The sequence below is a fragment of the Malaya genurostris genome, chromosome 3, assembly GCF_030247185.1.
Source record: "Malaya genurostris strain Urasoe2022 chromosome 3, Malgen_1.1, whole genome shotgun sequence".
Lineage (NCBI taxonomy): Eukaryota > Metazoa > Arthropoda > Insecta > Diptera > Culicidae > Malaya > Malaya genurostris.
The window spans coordinates 302,167,517-302,179,972 of NC_080572.1; the positions used below are offsets into that span (position 1 = coordinate 302,167,517).

General features: G+C 43.5%; 1 protein-coding gene across 20 annotated transcripts in view; it reads right to left on the bottom strand.

Annotated features, from left to right (window-relative positions):
• LOC131435991 (titin) overlaps positions 1 to 12,456 on the bottom strand; it is a 389,662-nt gene that overhangs the window by 110,253 nt on the left and 266,953 nt on the right. For all 20 annotated transcript variants that reach the window (XM_058604330.1, XM_058604327.1, XM_058604329.1 and 17 more), the window contains 4 exons: positions 4,856 to 6,539; positions 4,560 to 4,789; positions 3,126 to 4,496; positions 56 to 2,851 (listed from right to left, as the gene is read on the bottom strand). In XM_058604330.1, the coding sequence (XP_058460313.1) occupies positions 56 to 2,851; positions 3,126 to 4,496; positions 4,560 to 4,789; positions 4,856 to 6,539 (6,081 nt within the window). The remainder of the gene's footprint in view (positions 1 to 55; positions 2,852 to 3,125; positions 4,497 to 4,559; positions 4,790 to 4,855; positions 6,540 to 12,456) is intronic.

The window sequence follows — 12,456 nt, forward strand, 5'->3', positions numbered from 1 at the left end:
GAAAGAAATCATTAGAAATAATAGGGAATGGTTCGAATGTGAAACCGATGATTACCTGTAACTTTAACAGCGCATGTCGTAACAGCCTCCCCAACCGCATTCTTCGCCTTACACATGTAGGTACCAGTGTCCTCAGCGTGTGCGTACAGAATGTCGAGAGCAACAAAACCAAAATCGTAAGTTGTCTTGAACCTATGGCCCTGTTGAATCGGACGTCCATTGCAGTACCATTCAACTTTCATCGTCGGATCGTTGACCGGAGTGAGTGTGGCTTCCAGGTGAACTGGTAATCCTTCTGCGACGCTGGCATTCTTCAGTGGACGACCGAACTGTGGTTTCTCAGCGATAAAGTGTTCTTCGTCAGACTTACGTCCGTAGCGTGCATCGCATTCCAGATATTGAATCTTCTCCAAGGCACCTTCATGCTGGGTGTCACGAACGATTCCTGCACGGGACTGTACATTCAAAGTGATCGAAGAAGTATCCGAACCGAGATAATTGGTGGCTCGACAGGTGTATTCTCCGGAATCTTCGGCGTACACGGTAAGTACATCGAGTGCTGCGAATCCGAAATCGTAGGTAGTTCGGAATCGATGTCCAGTGGTCAGTGGTTGACCGTTATGGAACCATTCGACCTTCAAGTTCGGATCCGGATACGGTTCGATACGGCATTCGTAATGGGCACTTTGCTGTTCCACCAAATTGGTCGGTCCATGCAGTTTTGTAGTGAATTTGGGTTTTTGTGTGACAACAAATTCTTCTTCTTCCTTGCGCGAATAACGAACGGCATCTTCCAGTTGATGAATCTTTTCCAGTGCGTTTTCGTTTTGGGTTTCCAAGTCAAGGGCAGCCTTAGATTGAACCATTAGCTTGGCAGAGGTTACGGCCTGACCTAGATCATTGGTTGCGCGGCATGTGTACGTTCCTGAATCTTCCGGATTGACATACTTCATATTCAACGCAACGTACCCGAAATCGTGCATCGTTGTGATACGGTTTGATGCTTCGATGGGAACTCCATTTCGTAACCACTCAACGCGCATTTTGGGATCTCCAACTGGAATCAATCGAGCTTCAAAATGAACGGCTTGATTTTCGGCAACCTTTACATCCTTCACCGGTAGAGTAAACACTGGGGCTTGAGTGATAATCTCATCGACTTCCGTTTCCCGTTGATAGCGTGAACTATCTTCCAAATAACGTAAGCTTGACAAAGCATGTTCGTGCTGTGACTCAGAGTAGATACTCTTACGCGTGTGGACAACACAAGCAGCCGAAGTGACGGCTTCACCGAGGGCGTTTACTGCACGGCAAGTGTACGTACCGGAATCCTCAGCCAAACATCCCATAATATCCAGTGCAACGAATCCAAAATTATTGGTTTCGGTGAAACGAGAACCAGATTTCACTGGAGCATCGTTGTGGTACCATTCGACGCGAAGTGTGGAGTCCGAAACTGGGATAAGACGGCACTCGAAGTGAGCCCTTTGACCTTCCTTGATCTCAATATGCTTCAATGAAGTTGTGAAAGTTGGAGCCTGCGATGGCATATCATCACCATAATCGGAACGTTGATGTTTCGCTTTTTCTTCCAAGTATTGAATCTGTTCCAGACCCAGTTCGTTCTGAGTGGTGGTCAAGATCTGTTGGGATCCACGGCAGATCAACTGGACGGCTACTTCGTCTACACCGACCAGGTTAACGGCCCTGCACATGTAGGTTCCCGAATCCTCGGCAATCAAGTCCACAATATCAAGAGCAACATAACCGAAATCATGAATTGGTCGGAACCGGTGCCCGATGGTTATTGGATGACCATTTTTGTACCATTCGACCTTCAAATTCGTGTCCGTAACAGGCTCTAGCTTGCATTCGAAGTGGGCATGTCCTCCCTCCAAAGCACGGTCAATATTTTTCGGACGTGTTACAAATCGTGGTTTTACATTCACAATTTCATCTACGAATTCGGTTTTACGATAGCGCGAAATGTCCTCTAGATATTGTAATTTTTCAAGACCTGCTGGATACTGTGTCTCTAGGATAAGATCTTTTTTGGCCACAATTCGGACCGAACAAGATGTGACGGCTTCGCCGAGAGAGTTACGAGCCTGGCAGGTGTACACACCTGAATCTGCAGCGTAAACACCGAGTAAATCGAGAGCAACGTAATCGAACTCATAGGCTGGACGGAAACGGTGACCGATCTTGACGGGGTGTCCATTGACGAACCAATCGACGCGCATAGAAGGATCACCGACCGGCTGCAGACGACATTCCAAGTGAATGTTAGTTCCCTCGTGCGTCTCAATGTTGTGCAATGGACGGACGAACTGTGGCGGCGACATGACGGTGATATCTTCGAGAACATCACGACGCAGACGTCCATCTTCCAGATACTGAAGCTGTTCGGCGGTCATTTCACTTTGTGAGTCAGTTATAATGTCCGAACGGGTGATAACACGTACGCAGGCAGAAGTATGTGAGCTTCCGAGTTGATTTGTGGCACGGACGGTGTACTCTCCGGAGTCCAGTGCCGTACAGTGAAGAATATCGAGAGCCACAAAACCAAAATCGTAGTAGGTCTTGAAACGGGAACCAATCGTTATCGGGCGGCCATTTTGGAACCATTCAACGCGCATGGTTGGATCGCCTAGGGGTTCCAGTTTACACTCTAGATGAATGTTGCGACCTTCTCCGATAGGCTGTGGATCCGACAGTGGCTGGATGAAGATAGGTTTCGACTTGCACAGTTCCTCAATTTGGTACTGCGGTTCGACGAATTCAGTTTCTTGCTTTTGATGAGTGCGCTCAACAACATGATGCATGCTTGTCGTATCGATGGCTGACCGAGCTGTAAAAATATGAAAATTCGTACAAAGATTTTTTGGTGCATCCCCGGCATATGACGAACTGCCTTCGTGGTTTTTTTCTGATTTACTGAACAAACTAAGCTTCTGAAACCCTAACACACAACAAATTGATTAGAAACAAACTAGCTAGCTTAACTGTGTCTACGTGTTTCAAGTGTTCAATTGATTTAGTCAACTTTACACGGGACAATGACACAATAGAATAAAAGAAGCGTCATTAGATCGGTCGAGCCGTAGCGAACCAGATATACTTACTTTCGACGATCATCTGGGTATCCAGTTGAGCCTGTCCAGCGCTGTTTGTAGCGACCAACGTGTAGGTTCCGGAGTCTTCGCCGCGTACATCTAGGATATCCATCGCCACGTATCCGAAGTCGTGATAGGTCTGAATACGGTTAGCACTCATTACCGGGCGCCCGTTGTGATACCATTCGACACGCATCGTCAAATCGGACTGGGGTTCCAAGCGGGCCTCGAAATGAGCACGCTGTCCCTCGACAATTTTGTTGGTAGCCTTCAGTGGACCCAAGAAGCGTGGTGGAGTTGAAATAATTTGTTGTTCCTCGTGGGTAGAGCGAGTATATCTGGATGCATCTTCCAAGTATTGAATCTTCTCCATGCCCATATGGCTGGTTTGCGAATCTACGATGATATCCTGACGAGTAACGACCGTCAATTTACCACTGACGTGAGCTTCGCCTAAGGAGTTGTAGGCACGGCAAGTATAATAACCAACATCGTGAATCGTGACCTGTTTGATGGTCAGCGCGACGTAACCAAAGTTACAGAAAGTTGTAATACGTGAGCTGGCCTCGATCGGGTGACCATCCTTCAACCATTCGACGCGAAGCGTAGGATCACTGACTGGTTCCAAACGGCCCTCGAAATGAGCAAAGCCACCTTCACGGATGTTCAACTGATCGGTAATGGGAGCTTTGAATTCCGGACGCTGGGTACTCTCCGGAGTTTCCTCGTAGAATTTCATGTTCTGGTACTTCTGATACTGTTCCAATTCTTCCACCTTTTGGATATAATTCTGTTGCTCAGCAATACCCAAATCTCCCGTAACAGCAGCCTTGCTGATGACAGTAATTTGGGACGTGCTGATCGCTTCACCGATATGGTTTACGGCACGCACGGTGTAGGTGCCTGCATCTTCCGCTCGAAGGTGCATAATATTCAAGGAGACATAACCGAAGTTGAAGATAGCGGTAATTCTGGAGCTGGCCGTTATCGGGCGACCGTCCTTGTACCATTCTACTCTCATTGTTGGATCGCTCACCGGTGTGATTTGAGCCTCAAAATGAGCATTTCTGCCCTCTTCCAACTGGCCCAAGTCTTGCAGTGGGCGAGTGAAAGCTGGCTTCTGGTTGATCACTTCCTCAATACTCTCGGTGCGAACGTATTTGCTGTAATCTTCGAGGTTTTGCATCTGCTCTAGGGCAGACGGATGTTGAGATTGTTGTTCGATCGGAGGTTTGGGCTGAACGCTCAGCATAGCACGTGACTCAGCCACACCGGTTGAGCTAGACACGCGGCACGTGTACTCTCCACTATCCTCCAGGACAATGCTCAGCAGGTCCAGTGCAACGTATCCGAACTGGAACGTCGTATTGGCACGGGAGCCTACAAAAAATACACGTTTTCTTGACGGTACTCTACAAAAAAAACCAAACACCTCTCACTCACTTGCTTGAATTAAGTTTCCATTGATGAACCACTGGACGTGCATCGTCGGATCGGAGACGGGTTCGATGCGGGCTTCAAAATGTACCTTGCCGCCTTCAACCTGTGCAACGTCGTTCAGCGGGATAGTGAACTTGGGAGGTGGATAGACGCGATCTTCCTCCTTCTGTGGCACATGAGGTGCGGCGCGTTCAACATGACGTAGAAAGATGATTTCGGGTTCCGGAGCAGGTCTACAATAGAAAAGGGTGATGAGTAAATTCAGAGCATAGGATAGGAATTTCTACTCAGGCACTTACTCAGGCTGGATAACTTTGGTGGGCCGTGGTAGATTGAGACGGCGCTGTTCCGGTGCTGGTCCCTTCGGAGTTTCGACGAAAAGACGAGCACGGGTAGCCGTGGTACCGGCAACATTCTGCGCGGTACACTGATACCAGGCAGCGTCCGACGTCTTCGCTCGTGGGATGTCAACCGTAGTCGAACCATTATCGTCCCAAAGAATTTGCACATCTGGACCGGGGAGCAACGGTACCCCATCCTTTTGCCACGAAATGCGTGGAACGGGAGTACCGATAGCACGGGCAAACAGACGAACTGGTTCGCCTTCCTTCACGTTAACGGTTGTAAAACGTTCGATGAATTTGGGTGCCACCACCTGTTCTCGTTCACAGACGACTAGCTTAGCTTGAGCGGCTATCTCGCCGCATTTATTACGGGCGACACAGGTAACGATACCGTGATCAAACCGATTGGTACTGGTGATCATCAGCGAATGATTACCAGCTTCGTTGACCAGAATCTTGTGTGTGGCATCGTCGGTGACGAGTTTGCCGTTGATGTACCAGGCTACTTCCGGGTATGGACGGCCAGTAACGCGACAATCGAAGCGAGCCATCTTACCTTCGGTCGTTTCTTGATCTTGAATCAACGTAACAAATGCCGGCGATAGTGCCTTGGTCGTTTCCGTTGATTCGATTACCTCTTGGTTGCTTCTCTCTACGGTGACCTGTTCGTGTGCAGGTTCAATGGCAAGAATAGCGGACGACACCTGGCAACCCTGGATATTCTCGGCCAGCAACGTGTAGTGGCCGGAATCCTTCGAGTTGACCTGTTTGATGCGTAACGTAGCCTGCTGGTTCGAGTAGCTGATGTCGTACTTGTCAGCGGACGGGATGATGCGTTGACCATCTTTGAACCAGCTCAGTCTTGGTTTCGGATTGGCGCTAACTCTAGTGCTGAAAACAGCATCGGATCCTTCGACTAGCTTCGAGTTTCTCGGTTTCTGACTGATCTGTGGTGGTGCAGGTGGACCGAGCGCACGATCAACGGTAGTGATTAACTGAGCGTCAGTTTCACCGGCGTAGCGACGAGTAATCGACTCACGGAAGGAAACTTCCCGCAGCAATCGATACTCGAAAGTATCGACCTTAAACTCTTCCTCAATGTGCGTATATCCGTTGGTGTACTGCTGCTGCTGCTGCTGTTGCTGCGTGGTAACTTGTTTCTGTTGAATGATCTGCTGCTGTTCCCGTTTGACCTGTTGGAACTGCGGAGCCGGCATACCTTCTGGCTGAATGAACACCGAGCAGATGGCTTCACCCACGGCATTCCTAGCTTTACAGGTGTATTCTCCCTCGTCGCCGGGGCCAATCTGGTTGATCAGCAGTGAAACTACACCGGTGGCTGGATTGTAACTGAGCCTATGTTTCGTGGAATCGAGAAGTGGTGCGCCTTTTCGAGTCCAGGAAACCTCGGGCTTAGGGTTACCTTTGAGTTTGCCTTCGAACAGTGCATTGCCACCTTGGGCGAAGCGGGAGTTCTTGAAGATCTGTTCGAACACCGGTGGTGACGCGTCGGCCGGAATGCCGGGTGACTGCATCACGTAGCTTGACTGGAACTGCTGGGTGGCGGATGGCGTCTGGGGAGCCGACGTGATGGCCGGTGTCGACGTCTGTTGAATGTAACCGCCGTGTTGTTGTTGCACTGCAAATAACGAAAAAAAAAACGAAACGAGAACACCGATCAGATGTTGGGTTTATTTTAAGCTTTTCAGCTGAGATCAAATTTCGTAAGCTAATTTCGATCCTAGAGCGCATGTGCGTGTCAGTTTAGTTCCGGTAATTTTAAACCAGCTCGTCTCACGACGATTGCCCTCGGAACAGGTAGTTATTTCTTCCGATCGACAAATGCCCTGCCATGTGAAAAAGTGTAAATTCGAGGATGAAAGATCATTCACATTACATGTGGCTTATTTTTAGGAGCATAAAAAACTGAATAGCAACGAATTGTAGATGTGACAGAATTCCTCAAGTTCAATGGTACCTGAGAGGAGAGTGTCAGATTAATCGGTTGTTTACCTGTCACTGACAGGCGGCGAAACGAGTGAGTTTTCGATGTGCTCACGCAACTTCTGAACGCATCGGGTCGATCTATAATTGGATATCTATTTTTGAAATAGTGGGTCAAGGTCATTTACCGTAGATTTTTAGAAGACATCGAATACAACCTGCTAAAAAAACCATGGAGTTTCTACAGTATTTTGCAAACGATTTTTTTTGTCAATTTTATATACCGATTCTTCCTGGGACTTGATTTTGTGTTAACTTATTTCCTCCAACTCGCAACGGATCTATTTTCAGCTACATTTGTGGTTGACGTAATTTTTACATCTGGGGTGTGTTTTAGCTCACGCTATAAACGTATGTTAAGTGGATCTATTCGGAAGCCAACACAAACTGAAAATCTGTAATACTAGGACTAGAAATTTTACCAGTTGAGCATTTCCCGTATGGTCGTGCGAACAGAAAAAAATAATTTACTTAGGAATGTTATTGAATAATTAGAAAATCTCAATTATTTTTAAATAAAACTATGGTTCTGTTCAAATAATACTCCGGAGCGTGATGTCTTGCTTAAAAACACTTATCATCTATTTGAACCTCAAATGGAAAGTTCATGAAACGAATTTCACAACTAGCGGGTTTAGCATTGGCATGCACCAAAATTCATAAAAAAAGTATCACAAGGGCTGTAACCGTAATTATGAACAGAATGTGACGGGCTCGCAAGTTTTATCGCGAATATTTGACGTAGTTTTCCTGCGTGTTAACGGGCGATGAAACTTATGTGCTAGAAGACTTTAAGCAAGAAGACTTCATTTGGTTTAGCAGGCAATATGCAGTTGTGGTCGAGCAAGCCAACGCTTCATCACTACCGGAACGATAAACAAGAAAATATGCCATTAAGGTTTGAGGCCAGTGTGTTTTAGAGTTTTTTAGAGGGCTATTTTCACGCTTCAAATCTGATTTTTTGCAGAAACGGTGACGAATTTCAAATAACCCAACTGACAATCTCTTAGAAAATTAATTAAGATTTAGTGAAAATTTCAGAATTATTCATTGACTTTAGCAGTCGGGAAAGCCTTATTTCTGAAGGAAGAATTGCATAGCTGAAAACGCCGTCTTTCAATTTGTTCATTGAATATCTCGCCTTCAAAAGCATGGATCAAAAATCTATCCTGACAATGTCTAGATAATTTAATTTAGATGCGATTAGTGCATAGAAACATAGATGTTGTCGCAATAAAATGAAGTGAATGTTATTTTTGTGAAGGTAAGTCGATTTCTTTGCAAGCGCCATTTTTTTCTGCTTTTGTTTCCTGGTAACGTAACGAAACATGAGAGAGAAATAAAATCGGCTCAGCAAGGCTGCCAAACAAGCGGTAGCTTTATTTGATTTTATGTGATGAAGTCAAACTTGTAACCGAAAATATCAAAACTTTCTTGGCCACCCGGCCACATCTAGAGTCATTTTGCACATTTGCGAGAGAGCGTGGAGCGAAATGTAATACGCAGAGCGAGCCACGTGGTTACACACGCTCTACTAGCCTCAGACCTTAAGGTGAAATGTAGCCCCGAAACATGCACCCAAAATTTTAACCGCTTGAGTTGAACTCTGATTGATTCTACGAAGTATTACACTACGATAAGTATTACACTAGAACTATGAATAATTAATATTTATAAGTGACTAACATGAGATTTTATGTATTTGTATTGACTAACATGCTAGCAATGTGTATGTTTGAGTTTAGTCGGAAGCATAGATGCTCCTTCTAAAGAACGATTGAAATCAAGAAAACATTCAAATATTTTCGGAATCTTTACCAGTACCAAACAGTAATTCACCGCAGTAGAGAGCGTGGACGAATTTCATTATCGAAAAAAAAACATTATTGATTAAAAAAAATATCGAAAAAAACAAACGCTTAGCATTTACGACGAAAATGTTATGAACAAATACATTTTCCGTATAAGGAGTGTATCGATAAGTAGTTAGCAACATTCAAACAGTTATTACTGTGAAATGGCTTAATATTTTGCAGCGTGTTTTGCGGTGACATGTTTGTTTACATGTCAACAACAGCTGCGCAATCGATTGGTTTCGGTACGGTTTATCGTTTCAATGATGAGTCGAATTGATCCGGAAACGCGAAAGAAAATTCTGCACACTTGGTGCTCAGAAAGTGGTGTCACATACAACGAAATTGCAAAACGGGTGAAAGTGCACCACACCAGTGTCAAAAATATTATCGAGAAGTTCGGTAAGACCCTTTCCATGAAGGATTTGCCCCGATCCAATAGGAAAACGGGTCCCAGCCAGCCCGGCCGGGGGACTTAAAAGTGGTTGAGTACATCAGGGAAAACCCATCGGCGTCGAAGCGGGATTTGGCGAAGCAGCTCGACAGCAGCATCGGGATGATTCAACGGATCAAAGTTTGGAACTCCTTGAAAACGTACAAGAAACAGAAGGTGCCGAAAAAGTCTCTGGTACAGCAAGTTCAGGCCAAAACAAGAGTGCGAAAACTGTATAACGGGTTTCTACAGAATAAAGACGGATGCATCCTGATCGACGACGAAACCTACGCCAAGGAAGACTCTCGAGCGCTGCCCGGACCGCAATATTATACCAAATCGGTGTACCAGGACCTGGACGACGCTGACATCACGGTGGCGATGGAAAAGTTTGGGCAGAAGGTGTTGGTCTGGCAAGCAATTTGTACCTGTGGTTTGCGGTCGTCGATTTTCTTCACGAAGGGCACAATTAACGCCAAGGTGTACGAGGAAGAATGTTTGAAGAAGAGAATGTTGCCACTGTACAGAAAGCATAAGGCTCCTCCTCTCTTCTGGTGGGATTTGGCTTCAGCCCACTACGCCAACTCCGTTCTACAGTGGTTGTCAAAAAATAATGTACAATTAGTGGAAAAGGACATCAACCCACCGAACTGCCCGGATGTTCGGCCAATTGAAAGGTATTGGGAAATTGTCAAGCGGCACTTTCGGAAGGAAGGTACAGTGTCCCAAAACATGCAGGAGTTAAAAAAACTGGACAGCTGTCACTAGGAAAGTCACAAAAGTAGCTGTGCAGAATTTAATTTGTTTATTGGTTTATTTGTTAATGAAGAATGTCAAGCCCAAAGTGCGAGCGTTTCACAGAAACTAGGATTTTCTTCAATATTATCAGTGGAATGCATAAAAATGTAATTTTTCTACAATATATCGAAAACTGATGTCAAAATATGTTTTTTTTTCGCTTTTTTATTGAATCATCAATGTTGCTAACTACTTTTTGATACACTCTTTATATATTTTGAATTGTGATTCTGGAACCAGGTCATATGAATAGTATATGTATTAATGTTTTATATGAACGATAATACATGGCTTGTATTCATTTCATTCAGTAGCCTGTCTAGGTAAAATTTTTAGTGTTGCTACAATCGGAAGTAATATCTATTATATGATATCACACAATAGAGCTAAATCAATGCATTGAGCTAAACAGAGTTGGACTTTATTAGCATTATGAACGTCAGTTACCTTAGAAAATGAACGATTTCTTATAATATCCATTTTATTGTACTCAACTTTTAACACAAAACCCAATGCATAAATTCGGTAATTTTTTTATATTAAATTTTTGCTCACGATATAACGACACCGAACCCACTATGCATTTGTCATACCATCACCATAGAAAGCAGCAACGCGCAAGCAATATAGAAAATGATGAAAAGTTCATAAATATCACTTGATTTACTTAATTTTACATTATATTTCAATTCTAAACCATTCCCTTGGAACGGAACAGTAACATTTAAGGCACAAATCTCCAAATATCAAGGGGAACGTGCCATTTGAGTCAATTTGTTCTGATAGTTGTAATAAGTTGATTTTTCGAAATTCTGTCTAGTTTTTGAATAATTGATCAAAAACGCGACGCGCGCACTCCGCTATATTTCACCTTAAGAGTGCTTAAAAAGCGATTGTTACTATTTCTACGCAGCTACGTTTAGCTCTCGCTATTCTGGTCTGATTTGGCATCTTGTCACTACGCCCAAGATGTTTTGGAATGTACTAGGAGAGGTGAATCCACCTTACTGCTCGGAGTAGAGAGCTATCGAACGGTGTTGGACTCTCTTAATATAAACAACAAGCTACAACTTTAGCACAATTTCGAAAATTTTGAGCAAAATTAGTTAAATCAGTTGCAAAGAAGTCAGTAACGACCCTAGTGGCGCGAGAAAAATTAAAAACTCGTAGTTTCTTCATGTAGCATAATTAAATAAATGTAATGAGTTTTAAAATTACTAATAATGATCAATTACATGAATAAAAAATAAACTTTCAACTGAACTAAGAGCTGTGTTAGGTATAACTTTTACGTTTTTGAAAAGGCATCAATAAAATTTATGTCGAATGTTGTTAATCATAACTAGTGTAAAGTGAAAGTATTGCTAACAAAAGTTGCTAGCACTTCCCACACCAAAAAGCTTCAATTTGAAGCTCCCTGGTAGAGGACGCAATTAGTCTCAACGGAAAACAAGAATCCAGCATACACTGGCATTTATAACACGAGAAATACAAATTTAATTTTGATAGACAGTACGCTGAGATGCAAAAATGGAAGGAAAATGCAAAAATTTTTTGGAAATTAATTACTAAAATGAAAAACTGTTGACGACCAATACATTATTAATCAAAAAAACTAAATTACCTAAAAATCTCGTTCAGTCTGTGCTTAATATTGTACTCTAGTTAAGAATTTTTTATTTTTATTTCGCGGTTAATCTTCCCATTTTTGAAAAAAACAGTTAATTTTCATTCAGTGTATTAACTTTTAGGAGTGCCCAATTTGATATCTTACAACTTCTTCTTGGACTCCATTCAGTACAAAGCTTCATCCAAATCGGAGAAAGTCGATCCTAGTTTGGTCACCTTCTCGGTTGTTACTTTTTGAAATGCTCAACATAAAGAAAAGTGTAGCTCTAGTTAAGTTAAGGTTGCGGGACATTGAGTTTGTAGATCGAATGGCGATACTGTACTACATGGAATGAGAAGTCCCTGGTATAACAAAGAAAAAGTCGATTATTTACCGTGAAAACTTTTTCATTCTTCAGTATAATCTTCATCCAGAGCGATACACTTGACCCATCGATCTTTCAACATTTTTATGCAGCTTCAGTTTCTGCAATGACCTCAGCATTTAAAGAAAATTTCTTACTCTAGAGAAACCTTTTCAGGTTTAGAAATAGATAATAATTGCTGGGGGCCAGCTCGAGAGAATACGGGGGATGGTGAACCAATCCGTACTCAGGGCACGAAGTCGTCTGATACGATCAGTTGTTATTCAACCACTACTGGATAGATTATCATGAAATTTGGTATTGGGCCATCTAGAGGCTTGTTCTCAAAAAAAAAAAAAAAAAAAAAAAATACCCGGCTCGAAGCTATTTATGTCCTTTAATTCCATGCAGTACGTTCTCCGTTGTTTTTTTTGCTGGATCGGAATCAAAAAGACGTTGATTCCGTGTCGTACTTTCACTAGTAATACAAAGTGG